Raw genomic sequence first — 27,365 nt, forward strand, 5'->3', positions numbered from 1 at the left:
GGCGTCGCGGGTACTGGTGAGTGGTTTGTCGAAGCTGAACAAACCACTTTGTCCTCAGAGAGGATTCGGAGTGGCCGTGAGAGGACACGCTCCTGTTTCCTGGCCGGTGACGTCGCGGCCATCCACCGTCCGTGAGGTACCCCGTGTGAATATATATTCTGGTACATTCTACGCGGTATCGTAGAGGTTTCTAGAATCGAGATAGGCTTCCCGCTTTTGGCCATACTTCCATTGCAAGGTATACACCAAGGCACTTTGATCTTATACGCGCAGTGAGCGCCATTTTTCGAGCTCTGCTCTTGCGTTTTTGTTTCTGCGCCAAAAGCACCATCTTGCTTATGCCTGTATGTGTTGTTTAGGGCATCCTCTTCACACGACCTCCAAACTCCCGCTGTTCAGAAAACGTTTTCGCTTTTTTGGTCACTCTCCCTCTTTATATATATCTACACATTTATTTTTACCCATTTTGTTATTTGCCTTCCTGTATGTTGTCTTTTGTATGCCTTGTATTCATGTACCCAGCATGCATCACCCGACAAGGCCCTTGCGCTGTTGGTGAGCACTTCAAACAAACGAACAAACAAACAAACAAACAAACAAACAAACAAACAAACAAACAAACAAACAAACAAATAAAATAAATAAATGCATGTTGCTAATTTCTAGGTCCCATGGAGATGTAGGAACGCATACGTACTCGATTGGGTATTTCTCGCCGGGGTCCCGGCCAAGATGGAAGAGTACAGGCGATGATGTGTGGTTCCGCTGCGCATGTGACGTCACCTGGTCAACCACCACTCCGGGGCAAAAGTCTTTGCCCTGCAAGGAAAACATTCCCTCACTGTCCACCTAACGTCAACAACTTCACGAGATTTCCTGTGCGCTGAGTTTTGACGCCTCACGAGTTCTCTGTGTGTTACTCGGAATTCACAGTAACGTTTCAACTCCGGAGGATGAGCTGTTTCGTACCTTGTAGAGGGCGTTCAAAGAAGCGTGCAATATTTCTGAAAGATTCAGTAACCGTTAAAGCATTCCTTCGAAAAATAGCTGGAGAGAGAGAGAGAGAGAGAGAGAGAGAGAGAGAGAGAGAGAGAGAGAGAGAGAGAGAGAGAGAGAGAGAGAGAGAGAGAGAGAGAGAGAGAGAGAGAGAGAGAGAGAGAGAGAGAGAGAGAGAGAGAGAGAGAGAGAGAGCTTTATTTCAGCAGAAAAAGCTGAATATGCGAAGGATCCCTTGATGCACGTGGCATTACCATTGTCGCAAAGAGTGCACCTGCACGTCGCAACTGGAGCGTGTTATCGAAGATGGACCTCATCCTATTTGCTATAGTGATGCAAATCGGGGGCTCCTGAAGTTTTGGGTCACTTTAATCCACGAGTATTTTTAAACACAAAGAAATACTGGTTTGTAGGGTACCTGTTACGAAACCTAATGTACGAACCGCAACACCGAAAAAAACAATCCATCTCTGCAGGATATAGAGTGCCATTGAGTATAAAATCTGCCTTATGGATGTCTGCTACTGTCAAACTACATAAAACTTAGCCCACCCCCCCCCTCCCCGCCCCCTTCCTCCACTTTTCTTTTTTGTCTTATGTCTTAGGTATCACTGGTTCTACTCATGAGCTGGTCAAACCTCAACAAAATGGAGCCGTAAATTGCGTCATCAGAGCCTTGGACATTAGGTGGTTCAAAAAAGTTTAGTAGCTAATATGTGCGTTGGCTAGGCTGTGCTTAGTCGAAACCCAACAAGCAAAGCACACCGGCCTCTAGAAATGCCGTTCACTCAGCGATTGTCTTATTATTGCCAGAACCCAGTCGGGCATTCCAGGGCCAGCTTTTAGCAGCGCGTGTACTCGCGCCGGCCAGTTATATTCAGGACTAGCTGGCAGTGTCGTTCGCAGGATTCTGTCCCCCCCCCCCCCCCCCCCCGCCTTCTCCGCATCTTTGCGGAGACATATAAAAGGAAGGAGGGGGGGGATATAAAGGCGAAAAAAAGTAAAAACAAAACGAAACAAAAACAAACCAGAAATAATCTTTTAAAAAATCTCGATTCATGGGGCGTACTCCGGTTAACCTTCCGTTTACATTTTTCCAGGGGCATTGCAAAATGACGACGTCGAAGTCGCATTAATTGCGTGAGTGTGTCACTTGCGGCAGAAAAATAGTTGTCAGTAGTCGTCATTGGATAACAGGCAGAATCAATGTTTGCCGCTCTAAATAAAAGTTCGCACTCTTTCTCACTCCTTCCTCCTTAACCCAGAATTTCGCAAGAAACCGCGACCCCTTCGCCCCCCCCCCCTCCCCCCCCTATCTGTATGCCACTGCTAGCTGGGTAATTCTACTTGTAGACCTTGCTAAGACATCCTCTGCTTCTCTACTTAAAGGAAAAAACGCCGATGTAAACGTGGTTCCTTCGACAGTACAAACGACTCGAGGCCATATCATTTCTTCCACTGGGATTGAAACGCGACGCATTTATTCACGATGCGCTACGTTGAGGACACAGTAAGCAACGTGCTTTGTAAACACTCTGTTTGAAGTGGCTGGCTCGCAGGGATTATCTGCCAATTATCGGGTACACATTCTTTGAGCACTTTTGGGCGTATCGCTCTATAAGCGGAGACGCGAAGGTGGTGGTCGTATTTCTTCACCCGCAGTTTATTTGTATCTAACCACAATTCCTTCTGACTCGCTCCAGCTGTTTCTGTGGCACGGCTTAAGCCTACAATAATGCAGAAAGAAAACGTACATAGAAAAAAAATACTGCGAACGCATTAATCTTAAAATTTTCAATTGCATTCTTATTTTGAATATTTGTTTGCTACTGGCGTGGGCGTCGGCACAGGGGGGCAAAGGGGGCAGTTGCCCCCACCCCCCCTCCAAGCCATACCACTCGAGTGCCCCTGCCACCCCTTACAAAAATGCTTTTTTACATTCTGTAGACGTTCTGTTGACATCCTACCAACTTTATTGCTATCCTACATACTCTTACATTCTATTGACAGTCGTCTGTAAAAAGTCTACTGAATGTATGTTGACACCCGTCTGTTGACTGTTGTATGTAGAAAGTCTACTTAATTCACGTTGACATTTGTCTGTTGACGGTTGTATATAGAAAGTCTACCTCATTTTTGTTGACATTTGTCTGTTGACGAGCTTCTGTAGGATGACCACTAAAAGTGTTTTGACACGCTTTGTCTCAAGTTGAATTTAACGCAAACATCTTTTTCCTTCGTCCTGGAGTCCGATTTCAATTAATTCATATTGGTTTTTGCTAAATACCAGGACAGGTTCACAATATTTGGGGACAAACTATTTACTTGACTTTAACCAAATTACGTTACTTTGTTTGAATCAGGTTTTAAACACACACACACACACACACACACACACACACACACACACACACACACACACACACACACACACACACACACACACACACACACACACACACACACACACACACACAAACACACGCGCGCCCGAGCGCCTGCACGCACGCACGCACGTACGCACACAGACACACATACTCTCTCTCTCTCTCACACGCACACACACACACACACACACACACACACACACACACACACACACACACACACACACACACACACACACACACACACACACACACACACACACGCGTATCTTTCTCTCTCCCTCTCTCTCTGCATGTATCTTCACACTTGTGCAGCCCGAGAAAAAAAAAGTAGCAAAAGGGAGCAACTTTCACTGTTCGTACCTCGAGCCGCGCAGTTTCTCCCTCGGAACAACCAGTTCGTCCCTCAGCCGCACGGGTTGGTACTTCACGACCCGCTCGCTTTCACTCTTCACGGTGATCAACATGACTATTCAGCGGTTCCGAACAAGCGCCAGCCAGCGGCATCAACCACGCGCAACCGCTCGTCACTGTGTTTTGATTTGCGCAAGCTAAGTGCCATGCATGGTTGAAAGGAACGAATTATGCCAGTAAATATTTCGCGACAGACTACTGGACGTGTCTCCAACAACGGCGATAATCTAAAATCGCCTGCTATGCCCACCTAATACGGCCGGCGCAGATGTTTTGGTCGCTCTCGGCCAACCGCCAGCGGCGCCCCTCCCTCTTTGCGTACCTCCGGGAGAAACGCGTCAATCACCGGAGGCAGCCGAAACGCGGCGCGCAACCCATTCCAGACTTCTGTTTTGTTTAGTTACAGCTTGCAACAATAAAGTAAACATGAAGATATGTGCAATTGCTTACGTTCCAGTGTTTCGCGGTATTATATTTTGGAAATAATAACGCGTAGTTTTGTAAACATGCAATGAGAGGCGCGCCTCACCGCGGCATCGGCATCCCGCGGCTGGCGGGTATATATACATGAAGTGCACTGCTAGTATTTGTGCGGTGTCGGTGTCCTGCTTGCAAGCGCTTGTGGTTTTTCGGATGTAGTACGTTTGTGAGCTGGGGTTGTGTTGTTTGTTGTGTTGTGTTTCAGAAAGTGCGCGTGTGGATGTGTGGCTCCGCAAAATGTGAACCCTCGCAGACGAGGTTCCCGAGGCCTAATCTGTTTCTGCTTTCTTTTTTTTTTCATTTTTGCTCCCACTAAACGATCTTTTAAAGGGCAATAATGACGACGTTCTATTAAGCTGTATTGACACCACGTTCTAGGAATGGCCGGCTTTTCTCACTGCATCACGTTGCGAATATCCTGTCAGAAACGCTTCGGTTAGCAACAGCGATTGAGTATAAAGTCTACAAAAAACTTTCTGTAGAAAGTCTACAGAAACGTTTCAGTTCAAACACGGTGGCCAATGGTTGACAAAAAGTTGGTAGGCTGTTGCTAGGATGTCTATAGACAGTAAGTAGACAGTCTACTCAATGTTGGTAGCTTTTGTCGACTTTTGTCAACAAACATTGAACTCAATGTTGGTAAAAATTTTTATGAGGGACGACTGCCGCAAGAGAACTACACGGCTATCTACCGCCCACGCTCGGGCCTCAACGTAGCCAAGTGGACCCCCCGAACTCTCGCTATGAGTCTTGCAATGGCAAGTAACCTTCCCCGCCAAAGTTTTCTCGACGAGGTGATCGTGCAAGCACAGCCCCGAAACAACCTTCTTGTGGCTAGCACCGCCAACGCACATTTTGCGCTCACCCTGAGCCGTATCACTTGCATTCAACTCGACAATACGCAACACGCGCTCGAGCCGTACATGACGCCGCCGCCCGATACCTGTCGCGGTGTCATACACGGACTAGAGGAAGGAACAACCCCTGAAGCTCTCCAAGAACTCTTAGCAGCGAACAAACCGCTACTGCTCCACGCGCGCATGATGCCGCACAACCTCCGCACTTCTAACATTCAACGGAAGCAAGGTCCCGTTCTACGTGCGCGTAGGCTGCATTCTCCACCGCTGCTGACCTTTCCAACGGACTGTTCAAGTGTGCCGGCTCTGTGGGGACATCGGCCACCGCAGGGACATCTGCCCGCATCCGGACTCCGTGAAGTGTTCATCCTGTGGCCTCGCCAATCCTACAGATCAACATAAGTGCGCACCGATGTGTAAACTGTGCCAACAACCGCATCTAACGGCCGGCAAGGACTGCCCGAAACGTCTCGTCCCCAACCGCCCAGCCCCCAAGCAGCGTCTTCACCCCCCGTTCTTCCACCAGCCGTCCGAGCACCACCAACCCAGCAGTCCACTCCAGGTAGGCTGGTCCACTATTGTGTCGCAACCCCCCACCGCTCAGGACTTCCCACCCCTCCCCTCGGCACCCCAACCTCCCCCCATCCCTCCCCAATCAACCAACCAACCACCCTTCTCCGAGCCCACGTTCCTTCCTTCCCTAACCAAACTCCTCGAAAACATTCAACGCCAGCAAACAGAAATCATGGTTCGCTTAGAAGCACTCGAAGCCGCCAGCACCCCAGCCCCCTCCTCCCCAGCTCCAGCTTCCCCCCAGACACCAGATAACCCCGCTCCTCTATCCATCCCAATTGAGATAATCAAATCACTGGTAAACGAGCAATTTCAGACACAAGTGCTTCCCACTGTCGATCAGCGTTTCGACGTCGCCCTAACCGAACTCAATAAACAAATCACGAATTCAACGGCAACAATTCAGCGCCTCACTGACGCCCTGACCTCCCGCCTCAACGCTTTAGAAAAAGCCCTCTCCACAACACCCTGTACCACTACTCCACAAACCAAGAAAGTCAAACTGCCCCCCGCACGCGACGATTACTCAGTAGCAATGGACACAGCCCTCCCGAAAGATAATGCCTAACCCTTCTCAGCTGCACATCTACCAGTGGAACTGCAGGTCCCTCAAAAGCAAAAAAGCGCAACTAAACCTTTACATCGCACCCGAGCCGCCCGACGTCATTGCGCTACAAGAAGTGGATACCCCAAAACCCGAGCTTCGCGGCTATTGCTCGTATACACAAGACCCAGACCACCGAACAGCTGTTCTAGTAGCGCACCATATTACTGCGCAAGAACACCTCATTGCATCAGAAATCTCCCACACCTTTATTGAAATTCTCCCTCCCCGCCCAAATCTCTCTACATCCTGAACGTGTTCAGTCCGCCGCTCTCATCCCTGAAGACCGTTGACCTGCTTATTCATGAAGCAAGCCGAAAGTCGCAGCAAAGCCCTCTCATTGTACTAGGGGACTTCAACGCCCCCCATCACTCATGGGGATATCACCAAGCCTCTAAAAAAAGAACAGCCCTCCTCCATGCAGCACAAAATCATTCCCTAACCCTATACAATGACCTCACCGCCCCCACCCGCCTTGGAAACAGTGTCTCTAGAGACACAACATCTGATCTCACCTTCGCCCGGAGCGTTCCCCATTTAAGCTGGTCCCTCCGTACGGATACCGTTGGAAGCGATCACTATATAATAGAAATCAAGCTGCCCAACCTCCAAACGGCTCGCAAAATCGGAAAAGCCCACATAACAAACTGGGCAGCCTTCCGTAAAGACCCTACATCTCTTCCTCCAATCGAAGAAAACCTTGAAGCCTGGACAGAAGCCCTCGAAAGTCTGGTCCGAAAGCACACCAGCACTGTCCCTTTAACCGACAAAAACCCAGTAGCAGACGCCCACCTACAGCATCTTTGGGCAGCCCGCCACGGTCTAGTTAATCGTTGGAAGAAAAGGAAGCACAACCGGTCCCTCAAAAAAAGAATAGCCGAAATTACTCAACAGACAGCAACTTATGCCAAGATCCTCCAAAATCAAAATTGGCGTAGCTTTTGCGATCAACTTCAGGGCACGCTCACTACCAAAAGAACCTGGCATATTCTCAGGAAGCTCCTAGGCGACAAAGCCCCTCGCAGACTAGGACAGCAACACAAATCCAACGTCTCATTCATAACCACCACCTTCCCCCCCAAGAGCTGCTCGATTCAATTCGCACCCACCTCTTCGGGCACCCAACAACTTACCCACCCCCACCTGAACAGGCCTACACTGGACCCCCAAATGACTCACTCGACGCTCCGTTCACTTCATCTGAACTACAACAAGCACTCGGCAGACTCACACGCAACACGACCCCAGGAAAAGACAAGATAACCAATACATTAATCCGCAACCTGGATGACCAGGCCCGAGAGGACTTACTGACTCTCTTCAATTATCATTGGAAGCATGGCACTGTACCTCCCCAGTGGCGCCACTCTGACATTGTATACCCTGACCCCCAAACCCCACAAGCCTCTAACAACGACCAACCTCCGCCCAATATCACTGACCTCATGCCTAGGCAAGCTCTTTGAGCATCTAGTGCACAACCGCTTGACCACCTACCTGGAAAACCATGACCTCTTCCCCTACACTATGTTCGGTTTCCGTAATCACCTTTCCACTCAAGACGTCCTAATTCAAATCAAGGAGCACATTATCGATCAATTTAGTAAAACCAACCCCAGCTGTGTCCTGGCCCTAGACGTTCAGGGAGCTTTTGATAACGTGACACACGAGACTATTTTGCAAGGCCTTCAAGAAACCCACTGCGGCCCGGCCACGTACAACTACGTCAAGGCATTTCTAACCAACAGAACGGCCTCCATCCGTCTCGGTACTCATCAGACACCTACTTTTCCAACACCGGCAAAAGGGACACCCCAGGGCTCTGTCATTTCGCCTCTATTGTTCAATGTCGCCCTGTTGGGCCTCCCTAAGCTCCTCGCCGAAATTCCGGACCTACATCATGCATTCTATGCAGATGACCTCACTTTATGGACAAACAAGGGTTCTGCCGGGCACCAGCAAGACAGTTTACAACAGGCAATTGATACGACAATGACGTACCTCGCCACTCGCGGGCTTACGTGCGCACCTCAAAAGTCTGCACTTCGTATCCTTCGAGCCCGCACTAGAGGACGCCCCCCACAACCTACTCCGGATCCGACAGTTTTCCTTCAAGGCACCCCTGTACCTCAAGTTTCGACACTCCGAATACTGGGCGTACCATTTCAGGCTGACGGCTCTGGTGCTGCCCTCTTACCACAACTACACCGTACAGTCACACAACTCATTCATCTCATCAAGCGAATTTGCACCCACCAGCACGGTCTTCGTGAGCAAGACACTTGCCGCCTCATACAAGCCATTCTCATCAGCCGCATCACGTATGGCACCCCATATGTACAGCTAAAGCCTCAAGAACACTCCAAGATTGATGCACTCATCCGTCGGGCGTACAAAATCGCCCTCGGTCTTCCTGCCTTCACACCCACCCAGAAGCTACTGCAGTTAGGATGCATAACACTCTTGCTGAACTCCTGGAAGCACAGCAGGTAAACCAACTCTTCCGCCTGGCCCTGACATCTACCGGCAGAACGGTCCTCCGATCTCTGGATCGACCAACCCCTCCACCAGCAGAGACACTCCAGCATCTCCCGCAACCTATACGTAGCTTCATAAGAGTAACCCCCATACTGCGCCACATGCACCCAGAGTACAACAAGGGCCGCCGCGAAGCTCGGGTCAGTTACCTCAACAGACGTTATTCTGGCCAACCAGACAGCAGATACACCGACATCGCGCACTGCATTTTCACATCTCGTGCCACCCTGGCAGTCACGGATTCTACAGGTGCTATACTCACCTCGGCCGCCTTACCTAACACCACAACCGCAACAGCAGAAGCAACCGCCATAGCCCTGGCAGCCACCACCACTACAAGTACGGGCCACCTCACCATCTTAACAGACTCTCAGCAGGCCCGCCGCTACTACCTTCTTGGCCGCATTCCCTACCAGGCTCTCAAGATACTTCAATCCCTCAAGACTCCCCCAACCATCCAGATAGTGTGGACACCTGGGCATGCCTTCCTACCAGGGAATGAGGCGGCACATGCCGCTGCCTGTGAACTCATTTTCCGGGATTCCCGTCCAAGGACAGACGACTTGGCATCCGCACCATCCCTCCACCCTCTGCCGCTCAGATACAGCGACCTGCTTGCCCACTACCGCCACACTCGTTTCCACTACCCCCCTCCCCACCCGTCGCTCACTACAGCAGAGGCCCGGACGTGGCGCCGGCTACAGACAGGCACATACTTCAACTGTACCGTACTGTCGCACATCTCCCCTACCACATTCTCCTACTTCTGCCATTCCTGCAACCTCACCGCCACAACAGCCCATCTTGTATGGTTCTGCCCGCACCACCCCGATCCCCTCCCTTCCCCATCCCCTGAGCGATTGGAACGCGCACTGACCAGCCTGCACCTGGAGGACCAGCAACGCCTGATCAACCGGGCCTCCCGGGCTGCGGAAGCGCGCGGCTTCCTGAACTGAGGACGCCACCCACCTTCTTTTTTTGCTCAATAAAACGTTTTGCCTCCTCCTCCTCACCTCTCTGCAATAGCTAGAGTTGAAATACGTGGGTGATCAATCGATGTTGAAGATGATGTTGATTTTGGTGGCTCGCTGATCGAAGGCACACAGCTGACGACGGTCTTCTCCACGATATTTACACTTTATTACAATATTTACAGCTTAGTGACAACCGACATCGCAGATCCGAGCTCGAGAAGAGCTCGAGACGAGTCCGCATCAAGCGGGGCTCTCTCCTACCCTCTCAAACAAACACCTTGGTTTTATTTAAAAAAAACCACGCCTCCCAGGAAGGCGGAACCAAAGAGACAGAGAAGGACACATAATGAAAATATCTGGCCATTCAAATGCCACACAGCCGCCACAGGCGGAGCTCAAAATTAGGCAATTGGCCCACCCCTTGTCCCAAACTCCTTTCCCATTCCCACGCAAACTAGACGTCAATACTCAGAAAGCATTCGCACCAGATGCCGCGAGGCAAAAAACAAACTAAACAAGTCTGACGCGTTGTTACACCGATTTCGAAAGTGGCCTCAAAGGTCCCGACAAGGCCTCACTCCCCGAACTCCACATGCCAACAAACGACTGCGGCGTGTCGCCGTTTATTTATCAAAGATCGCCGCCGCCGTACCACGCCCGGCCAACGGTTCTGAGAATTTACGTCCAGTTGTCTCTCTGTTTCCGGTCATCCCCGAATTACGCACTTCAAAACAAACCAGACGTGTTCCAGTTTCAAAGAAAGCAGTCGCCAACGCTGCCGCCGCTTTGACATTTCGCGTCTTCGTGACAAGTCCACCCAGCAATTTATGACCCAGCCGCTGCGCTGCCGCTACCGGTCCCGCGCCGCAGCCTGGACACTCAACGCGCCCGGTGCGAAACCACATGGCCCCCGCCTCTCGCATGCTTCCGAGAATTAGGGCCAACCGATTCCCAGTTGCCACCGAAGCGCTAAGCGGTGTCCGCCGCCCAGAGAGAAAGACAAACAATTGCACTCGAAGAAAGTGCTTCCATCCGGGGCGCGTCACTCCCCTCAGCCCCTCTAGGCCGGCTAGTTGACCCTCAGTCCGAGCCTCTACGAAAACAGAAGAAAAACAAACATTCCAGGCCAGTATTATAGGAATTAGGCGAAGCAACCCCCAAACTTAACAGCTAGGTTCTTTTCAGACGCTTTGCATGATTGTACAGACGCCTTAACTGCTTGAACACAAGCCTGCCGTACCGGTTCCCTTTGCCTTCTTCCATCTTCGTTGTACCTGTCTGCTGCTCCTTCCGAACTCATCACTCGCCGAGTGTCGGTTGTGACGGTGCGCGGTGGAGCATCAAATCTCTATTCCTGACACACATGTTTGATTCCCGCCATTGACCATGAAATTTACCATCCCTTTGCCCTCTCCCTTTCTCTCCTTCTCCCGTCACGGTTCTTGTTTCCATCTGTTGCTCTCAGTTGTATGCGCACACTCCCCACCCATGAAGCATGGGAGCTGCCTCCGAGGGACTCGGTGGTCTCGAATCAGATGTTTGCCACCTCCCACAGCTTTCAGGTCGCCGAAACCCTCTGGGCAACGACGACCACTGGAGAGAATCTGACTTCTTTTTAAAATAACGCTTATTTCCTCCTACTCCTCCTTCACACTGCTGCGCGCCGACTCGCGCCGTCTTGCTTACCTGGTCGAACTCCTCCCAAGAGTTAGTCCATGTCCAGAAGTGCGCCTTGTATGCACCGCTGCGCACTGCCATCAGCTCGTTCCCACGGTAGTAGAACACTGGTCTGCGCAAAAATCGGGACAGAAGGATTTCAGTTGTTTCCCAGAGACCATGACACGAGCAGTGAGAAATGCATGCGGCTTGGGAAATGCATCTGGCAAGTCGCACAGATTCTCCAGGCTTTCTGAGATTCGTCTTAGTGCAGTGAAATCTCGTTAATTGAAACTTTAATCATTCAAATTTATGGATAACTCGGACTGTGCGATTCAGTCCAGCTAAGCTCTGTAGAAGTATATGTATGAAAAAGCCCGTTAATTCAAACGCGAGTAGAGAGCGAGCGCGCGCGTGAGAGAGAGAGAGAGAGAGAGAGAGAGAGAGAGAGAGAGAGAGAGAGAGAGAGAGAGAGAGAGAGAGAGAGAGAGAGAGAGAGAGAGAGAGAGAGAGAACTTCATTAAAGGAAAGGAGCCAAGCGGTCTCGGTTTCCTCAGTTCAGGACCCCGTTGGAGCGTCCAGCCAGCCATCTCAACCCGGTGGATCAGCCGAAGCTGATCTTCGACGCTCGAGCTGGCCAGTTCTCCCTCCCACTGCTCAACCGAGGGGTTAGAAATCGCAGAAAGTGAGGGGTTGAGCTGGCACTTCCACACCATGGGATACAGACTGCAGGGCGCTTGGCAGAATCTGCACTGCAAGTTGTATTGCATAGGCCATATAAAGTGCAGCTTGGTCGGATGAGGAAGCGCAAGTAGGTTCCGCCGGGGCTAATTAGAACTACATAGCTACTTCCCAGCAATTTTGAGGACAGCTCATTTTCACTGTGTTAGAAAAAAAAGCCACCTTTCGGCCACAAGTTCGGTGTTAAGTATAACAATCGTAAACAAAAATATACTAAAAAAATCTAGCGCGCCTTTCTGGGGAGAAAGATGGTTGAAACGCGACTCTTTCTCCGATACAAAGGTAAACAAAACCCGCACTCCAATCAGCCAAAGTCCAAATCTCCGACAACTCTGAGATAACCAAATGTGATGTTATGATTTTCTACCTGTTAGTGTGTGATTGGGTCATCTGAATGTGTTGATTCGGTTAGCTCAGCGTTGTCGTTGATTCAGGATGATCGGAATGGGGACTTTTCATTTGTATCGGAGAAAGCTTCGCGTGTCGTCGTCATCATCATGCGCCCTCCCATTGTGAAAAGTTGGCTTTCCCGCAGTTCGTTTTTTTTTCCGACACCGCCACAAGTGCGACAAAGCTTGGCTTTAAAAGCAAGGAGAGAAAAATCGCACTGAGCCTTCGACACGCCACGAGTTGGGCATTTTCCCTCTGGCGTCCATCGGTTTCGCAGTGCCTTTCTGGCATTCGCGGGCTCCATCTCGGAGTGCGCACCTGTCCGAGTGCAGCCGTGTTCCGGTCTGCCCCTCCGTGAGCAGATGTGCCAGGCTGACGCCGTCCAGGACCAGGGCAGGAGGCAGCGTCACGCCGGCCAACTCGCACAGCGTCGGCAGTAAGTCCAGCACGCTCGCCGCCGCACCGCTCAACTGCTGCGATGCGCGAGAGTGGTATATATTGTAGGGGCGGTAGCAGTAACAAGATGCTGTGCTGCTTAGGAGCAGAGCCAATCGAAGTTGGGCTGTTATGGAAAGGGGGCCACGCGCTCCCTTCGCCGGTCAAAAATCCCTGGACAAGCATCACTTGGAAACTTTCTGCTCAAGGCGTGGTCGTCCTGGTAGTCGTGCTTGAAGTGCACAGACCAGGGTCGATCAGTGTTGAGTAAAATATACGGGTAGCCACACCGAACACCGGTAGTTCAAATTATGTAAAAAAAACGGTGGACGCCCACACATCGGTGCTGTGAAAGTTTCAGCGTCCGGTGTCGATATAGTTGTTTTACCATTACGATGAAGACTTCATTCATTTTTTTTTTTTTCACCAACAACACAGCCTCACGAACTCACTTCGAATTGGCGACCACGAACCGCGGGTCGTCGTCCCGCACAAAGCCGCACATGGCTCTGGACCCGCGAAAGCTGTTGGGCCCCCCTGCGCTCCGCTTTACGTCTTCGATCCGGTCGCATTACGTCTACCCATTGCTGCGAGCGGCTAATGCGTACTGATACCGACACTATCGATAGTCAGTTCAGAATCAAACTATACATAGTGAGAAAAATATTGGTTTAATACCATTGACTATTTCAAAACTGCTATAGCAACACAGGTTTGTTCCCTTTCGCCTAATTACAAATACAACACTGCCAGAGTCGACTCTAAAGATTAAGTTTACAAGAACCAGCTGAACATTGAAAACACAGGACTAAGTGTTAACAAAGAAGTGACAGGGACACTGTTGGACTAGCAACTGAACGTTTATTACACAGGTAAAACATATATACGTGTTGTGAAGGCTTATCACATATGAAAATATAAACAAGGTCGAAAACGCTACCGCGGAAATGGGTCCTTGTCACCCCCGATGAACTACGTCTTCGCACATGCCTGCTAAGGTACAGCTTTTCCTTTTCGGTCAGCAGTACCGACGTGCTGCTCACGCATGCACTGCCTTTTGCGTCTATCATAATGCTTCTATGATTTCTCTCGACAGCTTGTTTTTGTTTTTTCCTCTCATCTCCCTCTCATCTTCCAGGCTGTCTCGAACCTTCCGGTTACATGCTGCCATAAAGGCGTCGCTTGGAAGATGAGAGGCTGCCATAAAGACTTCCAGACTGCCATAAAGGCAGCCTGGAAGATGAGAGGGTCCCAGCGCTGTTCAGGTACGTGGACGAATTTTTAGTCCTCTGCAGTACAAACGTTTCGGACCAATCTGACGACTGCAATTGCGGACGGTGTGCTGCGCACTTTCAAGGAGAGTTGCAAGTCGCTGGTGTTCACGCACGAACTACCCCATGGAGACACTATTAGGTTTCTTGGCCTGCCTCTTGAACACAGACCTCAGCATGTCTGTAAATTGGCAATACGAAACCCGCTCAAGTAAAGGATTTCTTCCGTACGATTCCGCCTATTCAAAGAACGTGAAGAAGGGGACTAGTTTTCACGGCCCTCAAGTCAGCCGTTCAAAGGTCATGCCACCACCGGATGCGCGTCAGCTTCGGCAAGCAATCGGTCCGATTAAGGCAGGCAGGGTATCCCGATCTACTGATCACAGGTGTGTGCGAGTCCATTGTGCAAAGACTAAATCGCGAGAGCAAGGCAGAAGACTCGACGAACAACACTGAGGAAAGAAAGAAGGGCGCCGTGGTTCCGTATGTGCACGGCCTGTCCCACAATATAAAGTAAATAGCTGCAAGACAGGGTGTGAAAGTGGTGTGCTCAGCGCCCATGAAAGCATACACCATGTGCCGCTAAGTAAAAAAAAAACGCTTCAGACGAGCGAATATGCAAGACGAATCACCGGACAAGATATTGTGAGTGCGTCGAAGGCCTTGTTTACAGCATAGCGCTGAGACCCTGTGGAAAAGAATATTCAGGCCGGTGCAGGAACGCAGGGCCAGTGAACACGCAGCAATTTCGAAAGCGGCGGCCACGTCAGGAAATCTGAGTACGCATTGCCGACAGTGCGGATGCAGCGCAAACCTGTTTGACATTGCTATCGCCGGAAAAAAACAAAAACAAGCTGTCGAGAGAAATAATGGAAGCCATTATGATAGACGCATAAGGCAGCGCATGCGTGAGCAACCCGTCGGTACTGCTGACCGAAAAGGAAAAGCTGTACCTTAGGCAGGCATGTGCGAAGACTAGTTCATCGGGCGTGACAAGGACCCATTTCCGCGATGGCGTTTTCGACCTTGAAGGGACGTGTCTGAGGCAGCAAGTTGCTTGTATTTTCATATGTGATAAGCATTCGCCACAAGTATGTATGTCTGACCTCTGTAATAAACGTTCAGATGCTAGTCCACAGTGTCCCTGTCACTTCTTTGTTAACGCTTAGTCCTGTGTTTTCAATGTTCAGCTGGTTCTTGTAAACTCAATATGCAACAACTAGCCCAGCAACAAACTCTCTTCTATAGACTGTTCATAGGCAGCGGAGAACGTCGAGTTCTTTCCACGGAACCTCCACTCACAGTAACGCCATTAAAAAAAAATTCTCCTCATCCCCTTACTCTTGTTGCTAGATAGGGGGCGCAGGATGACCACCACTGACTCTCCCGAGCGTGTCCTTGATCCCGCCCATAATTTCCCATCATCTCGTGAGTGAGAAGGCGGCCATTCTCCCTCTAGTCAAGAGGCACATAGTTCAGAATGAAACGCTCCTCTTCCTTCTCTTCCTTCCTTCCCTTTTCTACTAATCAAGGTCGCTGCGCCAGTGCCCCTTGCACCGTCGTGAAATTCAATTAAATTCAGTTTGTTTGTTTGCACCCTTAGGCCCGGGCGAAAAGCGAACTGCTTCACTCTAAAAAGCCCGGGCCCCCGGTACATGGCATGCAACGTCGGCAAACAGTACTTCTTGAATACAAAGCAATGAAATATAAAATTACAAGAAATCATACCCCTTTCAATAGATAGTTTCTGATATAGTTTCTGATCACATATCAAATCATGTTAAATCAATTTATATATAATGATGTGCTCAAATCACAGCAGTGACCCGAACACAACAGGAAAAAAATCAACATAAATACAACAAACAAAATACAACATACGAATACAACAACAGAGAAAACATGTATGCAAATCAGAACTATACAGGCAAAACATTAGCTGTTAAAACATGGACTCAAGGGTTTATACATAATTTGAATGAGACATTGGTTAATGAGACGATAATGAGACATTTGGTTAACATACACATACCCGGTGTCTTTATACAATGTACTAGAGGTGTTTTATAGACTTGAAAAAAGGGGATGAAAAAAATCTTTGAAATGATTTGATATCTGCGGCAATGCATCGCCTAGAATGAACCTCAGTACAAATTATATCTTTCGGTTTGTGTATGTTTAATACGGTTTATGCTTTTTGTATTTGTTTTCGTGTTTGTTAGTTGTCAGCTAATGGAAATTGCTGCATGAGGATAATGGCTCGTCATGTGCAAACTGATAAATGCTCACGCCATGTTTTCATCGTCATTTTCGGGAATATTCTGTGTTTTACATTGTTGAAACCAATAAGTGCTCATGTATGCATCTTCAATATTTTTCTTTCTGCAATATGCTGTGATTTGATGTGATCGAACTGTTAAATGTATTAACTGAACTGATGCATAGATGTGGGAAGGGGGCCGGGACCTCGTCAGGCGGTTTTTCGCCTTTAGCCCTGGTCTCTACTTAGACATGTACACTGTATAAGGAATAAATAAAGGAAAAAAAATATACGTACATCAGTACATCAGTTCACAGGTTGTTTACAGCATGATGCTACCGGCAGTAAAATATACTATCATGTACATACTTCAAAAAATAAAAAATAAAAAAAAAGAAATAGGCGGGAACAGTGTCTGCAATAGGAATGACTGCCTAATAACACAAAAATTACTGCTTTCTATATCTAAATTTCGGGATCTCAACTTATTTAAAAGATGTGGAACTGTAAGACGTAGCATTTGACGACCGTAATGACGATAAGCGGTGTAGTAGATAGCGAACGCTGAGTGACACGGACCACGCTTTTCCAAACGAACCTGAGATGCTGCGGATCGTGAATGATGAGAATGACGTCGCACCTCCGCCTGGATCTTAAGCGCAGGAAGAAGACACGAGGGAACCGCAGCTGTGAATGAGACAGTGAATGTAATGGGCCCGGGTCGTGTGCGACGATCCCCTCTAGTTCTAATCGGGGCGCTCGCGGTCGTCAGCGTGACCTGCTACACCGCTTATCGTCATCAACGATGGCAAAATCCCAGGTATTTATCTTCTCATCGCTCATCATCAGCTTCTTCTTCATCCACGACCTATAGACTGCGTTTATAATTCTACGATGGTGAAAGGGACGCCGGCGCAGCGCACCTTGGTTAGTAGAAGAGGGATGAAGAGAGGGAGGAGGAGTGCTTTATGTAGGCCCTTTTCGTTTTCTCCGCTGAAATATGTTAGTGGGACTCTCCGTAGTCAGGGAACGATAAGAAACACGGCGACCGGTAACCAATGAACAGGAACCGCACCAACTAGAAAGAAACTAAAGATCTTGGATTATTCGCTGTGACACGAGTGGGACCCCGGGTGGCTCCCCAGACCCTCACGGTGCATGACTCCCGTGACAGCTGCTTTTTAGCGATCGACCATAGGCCCTAATATACTTCATGCCAACTCATTTGTGCCGATGACCGCGTGGGGTGCTGCAAGTGAGCTCACCTTTCCCGCTGGGATAGTCCCGGGCCACCAAGCGATCGCTGGTTCTCGAAGGCCGCCTTCGAAAGTGGTCTGCTTGCCGCAGAGGAACGGCCCGTTGCTGCCTCCTGCTTCGGGACGAGATTAGCCAGGGTGAAGGGAACGCTATAGTGAATTTAGCCGACAACGTACACTGCCATGATCATTCATGCACTACCAAGCACATGGTGCTCGCATCAACCACCCAAATTCGGGATATCACTGTTGAATGCGGTTGGCACAGGAATGAAGGTGCATGCGCCGCTGCACGCGCCCGACATCCTGCCGAACTTCGGCCGCTTTGTCCCATGTTCACATTCATCCCTTCTTTCCGGGACTACCGAGGGCGTGTCCTAATGGCTCGCATGTGTCGCGTCCACCGGGCTATTCGGCAAAATTTTTTTGAACCGCAGACATAGGGGTCTTTTGAATAAAGTTTGCCGGCAATAGCTGTAACAGCGGTGCCTGACACCGTCGGCCACCAGAAACATCCGCATCGGGTTATTTATGGGAAGGCAACTTAATGTATCTGCCCCAGTGTTCACACAAGAATGGCAGCCATATGCGTTTCCAGAGGTATACTGGCCGGCTTGCGTTCGTATAGTGGACAAGATCTTGTCAACGATACGAACGTAAGCCGCCAAGGATGCTGCGGGTGGGAGGAAAGGGGGAAGGAGTGTGGCGCGGCGTCGCTGTTTCGGGCAGCAAGCACAGAAGCGCGCGATCTCTGCTCGCCTTCTGTCTTGCTGACCAGTGCGGCTCCGTTGTCCGAGGTGAAGAAGACGAAAGTGCTGTTCTCGATCCCGCTGCGCCGAAGCGTGTCCAGCAAGACACCCACGCTGCAGTCCAGCTCCTGAACCGCATCGCCGTACCTGCATTCGCAGAGCGCACATTTACTGATGAGCGTCCCTATGCCTCTTGGTCTTTTGGCACTTCTGTGTACTCACACTAGATTCTCAAAGCATTCTCTATCAAAGTCTAACAGCGGCGCACATTCTACGCGGATGCCGTCTCTGTACCTGTAATGTTCGTCGAGAGGTGGGACATTTGCGGCTGATTGTGCCCATATATGCAGGCACTAACTGCAGCCGCCCAAAATTCGCCTCCTGCAGTGAGGCAACCACAATTAATCGCCATTGTCTGGAGCCATAAAGCGTGGACGGCCGTTAATTCGAAGTGCCGGAACAGATTCCACACGGTGACCATACGGATCTTACGAGAACTTATACCTGTAACTAATAGACCAATTTATGACGTTCGAAGCGTACATATATAATGTGAGGGTTCAGTCAGGGACAAATGAAATGCGAACGCAATGATACAAACCTGAACACGCAAAAACAGAGAATGTGGTACGTGGCGAGCAACTAATTGTACTTTTCACGTGCATCGGGATTACCTTTTTTTTTCTTTGCCATTATAATTGAACCATCCGCTAACTTGACTTACAAAAAAGACAACGCACATTTTGCGTGTTTTGGTTAATATTTTCGTATGTGCGTTCCACTTGTACGAGACAGTACCCCATCAATAAGTTGTTTTTATATTTATACAATGACGCGATTGTTTCTTCGAGTTATTTATTTCACACTCACAAAAATATACAGTCCCTCATTGCAACCCTCATTATGGAAACCCATATATAAACTGTCGTTATAACGAAGTCCTCTGGACAGGAAACTGGCCTCTTTATAAGGGGTAATTCTCTCAAAGCGGGTATACGATGTACTCTCATACGCATTACACTGGGGACAATGAAACACTTAGAATAAAGCGAGATTTCTAGTAAATCGATTTCGTTATAACGGGGGGTTTTCTGGGCAGTTCTTTTTTTTTTTTTTTACTCTTTGTTCGCCTTAAAGCCTAATTCGCTGAAACAACATAAACGATCGGCAGCAGGTTACGCAGGGTCTTTGTCCGTCTGCGAAATTAACAACATTTAACATAGCGTTTCATGCGTGCAGAGCCACGCGTGAAAGCTTCTTGGTGCACTTTCGCCCAGCATGCAAACTGTGCTTGCTATTGACGTCATTCATTTCGCTCCCGCTGAGGCCTGTTTCAAGAGTGTCGGGACACGCTACACAACCTCGCAGCGTGCGGGTGAATTACGGGCCCGTGACTTACGCTCCTCTCTGACTGCGGTGTCTGAACTGTGGGGATGCGTAGACAGGTCCGTGTGTAGCATCCGGCGCCCAGTACAGGAAGAAAGGCTCACGGCGGGCAGCTTGCTTCTCGATGAAATCCACGGCCTCCTGAAAAAGCCGCCGACTCTCGTCACATATTGTAGAGGGTGCCTTGGGACAGTACAGCGGAGTGAAGTTAGCTCCTTTAGCGGTTCTGACACTTTGCGCACTGCCTCAAGCTGTCCGAATTTGTTTTGGTAATGGGCAGTCTCGGTGTAATGCCTCGTAGGGGTGCAGAACTATCGATGGCGGAAAAAGAAGAATCGGTAGCATTATTAAGGTCAACATGGAGTGTTCCCCCCCACCTGAGCGCGCGTTCTCAGCCGCTTGACAGAAGTATCCCTGGTATTCTGAGTCCTTCATCCACTCGAGCCTCCAGTGGAGGAGATCCTTGAAATCGATGTCCCAATTCGTATAAATTGCGGAATCCTCCCCTCAGCCAAGTGGAGGGAGCAAATGGAGTGGAAGAGAGACTCAGAATATGATCCTAAGGCACCACGACAAAAGAAGTGTCGGCATGTGTGGAGTCTATTCACTGCACAAATTTCCTCCATCCCTTGAGTGCCACCGCGAATGGGTCGTCGCGCTGATTCGGAAAGACTTAGAACCTAGCAAATTTGTGAAAGTAAGTACGGTCACACACTACTTTTGGAAGCACTGTTAATTTACCCTCATTCGCAGTTCTTATCGCACGGTTCTGTTCTCAGGAGGTATATTGCATTCATTTCATCGATGGGAAGCCGACAAAACCCAAACCAACACCTTTGCTGCAGCTCGGGTACACGAAAACGGTGTTCAAAAGAGAAATAGCGTCGTGGTGGCGGAGCACGCCCGGTCATGTAGAGAAATAGGGGTTGTTACGAATCGGCCCGCCGTCGGGCTTTGTTTCATCACTCCTCGGCTGTGCGGAGAAGCCTCCAGTACGTGCGCCTTTCGCGCAAACACCCCCGTGTCGGTGACTCATGTTTTCATGCCTGGACAAGCCTGGGTCTCCGTTTCAAACTTCGATGGCGTGCCGACGCAACAGGACCAGACGCGTTCAAGGACACAGAGGCCCCGCGATCGCAGCGGAGTTCTCCTCTCTCCCGTCTCTTTGACTCAACGTGCGCCAATGCTACCGACTGCTCACGAACTCTGGAAAGAGCGTTCTGTGTGTCTGTGACCTTCGTAGCGTGTGCACAAATCTAGAGGGAACGCTGTTTTGACCGTTGTGCTTTTGGGTATAAATACGAGCGGCCCAAGCGCTGTAGATCATTCTTGTATGAGCAGTGAATCGTTGCTGTCACTCTGATCGAGTCCTGTACTGTTACCTCGTCCGTCGGGGCGTTGTTCTTTGGCTTTGGCTCACCTCTCGCTATGAAGTAAACAGTTACGTTAGCCTACGGCTTCTGGACTTCTTCACGGCTGCAACAGCGGCTGGCCGCTCGCTTTACACCACGCTACAACACGTATGTCGGAGGCGACGGAGCTCGGCTCGGGTCGGCCCACCCGGTCGCAACAGGGTTCACGGCTTTCACCCGCCGCTGAAACGCAAAAGTTCTTTTAGGCAAGCAAACGGCCGTGAAATATTGGTGTATGTAATAAGTTTGCCCTGTTTTGGAGTGGAGGAGGCACTCAGAATACAGCCTCAGAATCAAGCAGCAGGAGCAGGCTGCTACATGAGGGGAAAGGCAGTTGGCATACTTGTCTTTCTCGGCCAGATTGCCTGGCTTACATGGACAGTAGCACGTACAACGGTTCAGTTATAGTGGAAAGAAATTCGGTATAGATAAACTCAAATGAGCTGCACTGTATTTTATTGCATTTTGTGATTTGAAAACAGAAGCGTCAACACTAACTTTGTTTGAACAGTGTAACACTGATTTCATTTTTAGTATGAATATATAATGGACATATTTGGAACTTTGACCGAGGTGACTACTAATTTATTTCATTCGCCAAAACATTCTTCCAAATTACAATAACAAAGTGTTGCTGATAGTGGTTTAGCGCAAGTTTTTTGGCGCTATCGCTAGCCGTCGACAGTTGCAAAACGATCGTTAGTGTTATCGGCAGCAAATGTTACTGAACTATCGTAGTAGAATCGAAATTACTACCGATAGCCTGTTCACACTATCTGTAGTGAGCGTACTGAAAGTTCTGCATCATTGTTGCCTCGACGTGAGAGCAATCGGGCGGACTGCAATAGGCTTTTTCATGACCACAGAGTCAGACAGCACGGGCGTGCCGACTCTGGCTGGTTAAAGCTCGAAGCTTTCTCCCATACAACCTGAGTCAAAGTCAGAGTCCAACATCCAAACTGCTTCGACCGTGTCAGAATGGCGCAATCGCTAGACATTTACTTCATAATGCGAGGGACCCAGGTTCGATTTCGACCACGGGAAGCGTATCTCTCTTGAGGCGCTTGAGCGAAGTGCAAAGTTGGCTTTCCTGTAGAGCGTTTTGCGCGACGAACGACGCCATCAGTGAGGCATAAATAGCTTCGCTCTAAAAAAGAAAAACACTTGCGCCTTCCGATATGCGTTCCCATGCTCGACGCATCGCGCCAAATTTTCGTTCTCCCTATTTAATTTGGAGCTGCATGCACTCCCTCTTGTCATGTGCCTGCTGCATACACGCACGGCGACAGAACTCCAGTGGACGGGATGATTTTGAAAGCACCAAACAAAGAAAGTGCCAGGGTAATCGTACCTTCGACATGTAATACGTACTCAATGTGGCAGCCTTTTTGCGTGCACGGTAAAAAAAAAATTCCCGCGCCTTCCCGCGAGGGGAACACGAGTAAATGCAGAGCATTGGGGCCTCAGTACTGGTTGAAGGCAGTGTTGCTTCCATCGCTTCTTCCGTGATGCTGGAGTAGCAGACACGAGTAAACGTGGGAGCGAGCGTCAGCCAAGGAAGGAAGGAGCAACGCAGTGACTGAAGCACGAGCGACCGCTAGCGGCTTTATATTTGCAGCGCGCGCAGTAGAGGGAGAGCGGTACGGGGGGGAGAGCGCGCATGCGCAAGCAGCGCGCGCTCTTCTACGCCCCACCGCGCTGCTATCACGCACCTGTTACGCCGATACACGGCCGGACTGGAGGAGCGGCGAGCACGCACTTTCATATGAAAGTGCGCACCCGCCGCTCCTCCAGCCCGGCCGTGGCCGAGACCGGCGACGGAGCGTTCCGGGGGTGACGAGCCAACGGGCTGACTACGACGCATGCGCGCACCTGCTGCGGACGCGGAGCTGTGGACGCCGTCCGACGCAGGAAGAGGCGAGGCTAAGAAATGCTCTGCATTAAAAAAACAAACAGCAGCAGCAAGTGAATAAGTCGTCCCTTCTTGTTCGCCCGCCTCCCCGCCGTGTGCTTTGGCCGGCGCAGCGTACGTACAAACGACGCTTACTAAGCCCACGTATGTTCCGAAATGTGCACGCAGGATCTCAATTTCTAATTTCACGCCAGAAATTAACGATACGCCCTCTTGGGACGAGTTCGCAAAGGCGCTGTCAACGTGGTTGGGTGAAGCCGGAATGTAGATCCCCGCCCTGTGCCTCGACGTTCATCTGTGCGGCTACGCGAGAATACAGGCGCGCAAGAACAAGAAGAAAATACATAAACCCACCTGGGTGTACAGCTTGGTTAGATTCGACGTCCTAGTTGGCAGGTCAATCACGAAATCTTCATAGTACCTGCAGGCAGTGTGTCGAACCGAAAAAAATACCGGTTCGGTTACGGTTCGGGTTCGGCTGAATTCATTTCGTTTCGGTTCAGTTCCGGTTCGACTAAATCACAACCCGAACCGGTTCGCAAACCAGTTCGGAGAGTTAAACTATTAGCGAAGTGCGAAAAACTGTTTTTTTTTATTTAAAGCGACCGTAAAATAGACCTCTGGTGCATTCAAAATACTACTGCTTTTCCCAGTAAAATTTGTACAATTTTAAATAGAACAGCAACAAATTAATTCACGTATTACGGAAAGCAGATGTAGTGACGATTTACAAGCTACTCCCCCCGCCCAGCCCTTATGTTGTCCTAGGTAGCAGCCACCGAGGATCATGACCACGGGTCATGACCGTCTTTGGGATATACTTTCTCCTGCTTCCTTTTTTTGCTGGTGCTCTTGCTGAAATCGCAAACCTCTCGCTGGAATCGCCCATCACCTTGAACATTAAACCCTAGATTTAGGCCTGCGTACCGACGCGTCACCTCAGTGCATTAGCTGAGGACGTGTACCTCTACCAGTATAATAGTGATGTACGTTTTTTTCATCAGTTGTAGCCACGGGGGTGGATTTTTGGATGTGGTCTAGGGGCGGTGCAAATTTGTTTTCGATGACGATGTGATTACAATAGACGATATCGTTGTTAATATTACTAAAAAGATAAAAATAATGACAATAATAAACCAATTTTATTTACACGCCCAGGAACAGGAAATATACCATTATCAGTGTCCGAACATAGTAATTTTATAGGTCATTGAAGGTCGCCTAGGAGGGAGCGCCCCCCCCCCTCCCCCCCCCTTCCCCCCCTTCCAAGTCTGCCTCTGGTTGTAGCATAAGAAAAGAAATCCTAAAGCAGCTACGTAAATGATACATATGAATACGATGTTAGGCCACCTAGGATAACTTTTAGAAGTCACCTTCTCGAGAATGTGAGCAAGATAAAAGTCAGCATTATAACGCTCAGTCACTCACTATTGCTCTGCTCACTGGAATGCATTTTCAGTTAGCTATGATGGACGCGTGCTTTACTGTGAATACGTTTCCGCTCCGCCTGACCACCTCCCTCGTTCCGTCCGCTACGTTGCGGAATTTTATGACAGAGTATCCGACTACAAATTGAAAGGGTGATTGAACGCGTGGAGCGCATGAGATAAAACTCTTTTTGGAAGGCACTCTTTAACTTTTGGACGGCACTACTCCCCCTCCGGAACCAGTAGCAGTAGCAGCAGAGTAGAGAGCCAGATTAGTCAGCGAAGTGCAACTCCGAAAACAAAAAGCAGCCCTGCAAGAGAACAGCGCAACAATTGCAAAGTATGAGCGCTGGGCAAATGGGATAGCGCGGGAGCGGCCTGCCTTTATGCGTGTGTCATCTACTTTTTTTGTCGTTTTTTATTTCAGACGAAATTCGTAGCGCGTGCAATGTTGGGGGATACAGTTTCTTGCAAAAGAAGAAAGTGCGTGCCATATGCTCTGAGCTAAATTTGTTATCATTAATTGGATATGTTTAAAAAATGCGAAGCTGCCTGCTCTACGCGTCCTGAAAAATTGGCCCCGTATCTGCTCCTTTCGCTGCAGATCTCGTCCAAATCTCCTGCCGCTACTGCCACGTAACTGCATCTTCTCCCTCTCCCGCCAACCTGAGCTCACGCTGTTGTCTCGGTCCTCCCGTGATAAACAGAAGGACGGTTTGCTGAATTCAATTCAAATTTCGCGCGTTCACACTGCTGCCGGGCCATCTATTGGGGCCTTTTGTTATGGTTGCGAGCCACGAGCCCAAGGCTCCAGCGTGAGCCCTCTTTCCATTTTGTGGTCGAAATATTGTTTTTAACGCTTTGTTTTTCGTTTAATTACGCAAGAAATTACGCCCACGTCTATTTTTAATTAAAAACACTGCAAGTTTTCCTTTTATATTATTATTTTGCCTTAATATCGCTGATGTTTGCTTTTTGCTGAACAATGCTGGCAAGTATATATGATGCATTGGGATGAATTTTTTCAGCTTTAGTAGTTTGAAAGTTTTTTTGCTTGTATATTCGTCTCGTTCAAGAGTTGTCTTCAACATTAACTTTTAGCCGGACGGCTGAATCGAGGGACATGCAGACAGACATACAGACCAAGTTTTCGCGTTTAAGTAGCCCAGGAAAGGCTATCGTCAATAAAAGTGACCATTATACCAGGCACCACGGTGCTCGCCGCCTTCTCCGTGGTGACACGTTTGGATATGTTGAACGCTGTACAAAGGAAGTGTTGCATACGGGAAGGCCGACCCGAGCCGAGCTCCGTCGCCTCCGACATACGTGTGGTAGCGTGGTTTGAAGCGAGCGGCCAGCCAATGTTGCAGCCGTGAAGAAGTCCAGAAGCCGTAGGCAAACGTAACTGTTTACTTCATAGCGAGATATGAGCCGAAGCCAAAGAACAATGCCCCGACGGGCGAGGTTACAGTACAGGACTCGAGCAGAGTGACAGCATTGATTCACTGCTCAAACAGGAATGGACTACAGCGCTTGGGGGGTCTTATTTATACCCAAAACGCCAACGGTCAAAACAAGAGTTCTCTCTAGATTGTGCACACGTCACGAACGGCACAGACATACACAACACTCTTTGCAGAGTTCATGAGCAGTCGGTTGTAGCCGCGCACGCTGAGTCCGAGAGAGGGGAGAGAGGAGGTCTCCGCAGCGGACGCGGGGCTTCTGCGTCCTTGGGGCAAGTTGAAGCGTGCCTCGACTGCCAACGTCAGTTTGAATCGCGCCGATAGATAGGCGCCAGAGATGCAGGCACGTCGGAGTTTGTTTGAATTGTCGGCTGCAAGCGTGAGTCACCGACAAAGGGGGCCTGCTTGAAAGGCGTACGTAGTGGAGGCTTCACCGCACAGCCGAGGAGTGTTGAAGCAAAGCCCAGCGGTGGGCCGATTCGTAACAGAAGGCATGTCTAAGCACAATCTACCTTATGATGTTTTGCTTATTCGATGGCTGGAGGCAGCAAAAAAAGAGGAAAAATTATTCGTGTGCGAATTCGGCGCAGAATAATTGAAAGCCATGTGGTGGGCCTTTTCTTTTTTGCTTTCCCTTGAAAACACACTTATCAAAAATAGTGGCACGTTTGCTGCCTCGAAACGAGTTTTGTGCTCTGAGACGCACCGTATATGAAGGCTGGCAAAACAATTTAGACCACCTGGGGATCGAAAACGTGCGTCGAAATCTCGACACATAGAAGTTTTCGTTTTTCATATACGTCAGAAAAACGGCAGCTGGGGGCGGTGATCGAGCCCGCATCCTTGGGGTCAGCAGCCAACGGCTCAGTTGCCGAGCAGCTCTTGAGGGACGCACCTGTCAAGTATTTACACTTTACAGTTGTGCGACCTTTTTAAGCAAATTAAGGAATGCAAATGCATGCACATTTCGGATGCTGGCCTTTGCCGTTGCGCAGTGCAGAAATCCTGCGGTCCGACTGGGCCAAACAGTCGCAGCGAGGAAAAGAAAAGGTCGATGTTTCATATCGCCTGCGGGCTGCCGGGAGTGTGACACTTCGTTTGCTCAGCCCTGCACTTTGTTCGCGCTACCACCAGTAACATTCCATTGCAACATTGGTTCCTGTAACGACGAAGAAATCGTTGAT

At 49.5% G+C, this 27,365-nt stretch overlaps 1 protein-coding gene across 3 annotated transcripts in view; it reads right to left on the reverse strand.

Moving 5' to 3' along the window:
• The window catches only part of LOC144154864 (N-acetylgalactosamine-6-sulfatase-like), a 67,517-nt gene that overhangs the window by 19,891 nt on the left and 20,261 nt on the right, over positions 1-27,365 (reverse strand). Inside the window, exons 6-12 of one of the 3 annotated variants that reach the window (XM_077685941.1) lie at positions 23,646-23,712; positions 19,981-20,108; positions 18,592-18,728; positions 17,842-17,945; positions 12,929-13,080; positions 11,510-11,612; positions 698-819 (exon numbers count right to left, since the gene is read on the reverse strand). In XM_077685941.1, coding sequence (XP_077542067.1) covers positions 698-819; positions 11,510-11,612; positions 12,929-13,080; positions 17,842-17,945; positions 18,592-18,728; positions 19,981-20,108; positions 23,646-23,712 — 813 coding nt within the window. Of the gene's footprint in view, positions 1-697; positions 820-11,509; positions 11,613-12,928; positions 13,084-17,841; positions 17,946-18,591; positions 18,729-19,980; positions 20,109-23,645; positions 23,713-27,365 lie in introns of all 3 variants that reach the window. The other 2 variants (XM_077685942.1, XM_077685940.1) reach the window with 2 other exon arrangements.

The sequence above is a fragment of the Haemaphysalis longicornis genome, unplaced genomic scaffold (genome assembly GCF_048455015.1).
Source record: "Haemaphysalis longicornis isolate Haplotype H1 unplaced genomic scaffold, Haemaphysalis longicornis Haplotype H1 scaffold_1, whole genome shotgun sequence".
Classification (NCBI taxonomy): Eukaryota; Metazoa; Arthropoda; class Arachnida; order Ixodida; family Ixodidae; genus Haemaphysalis; species Haemaphysalis longicornis.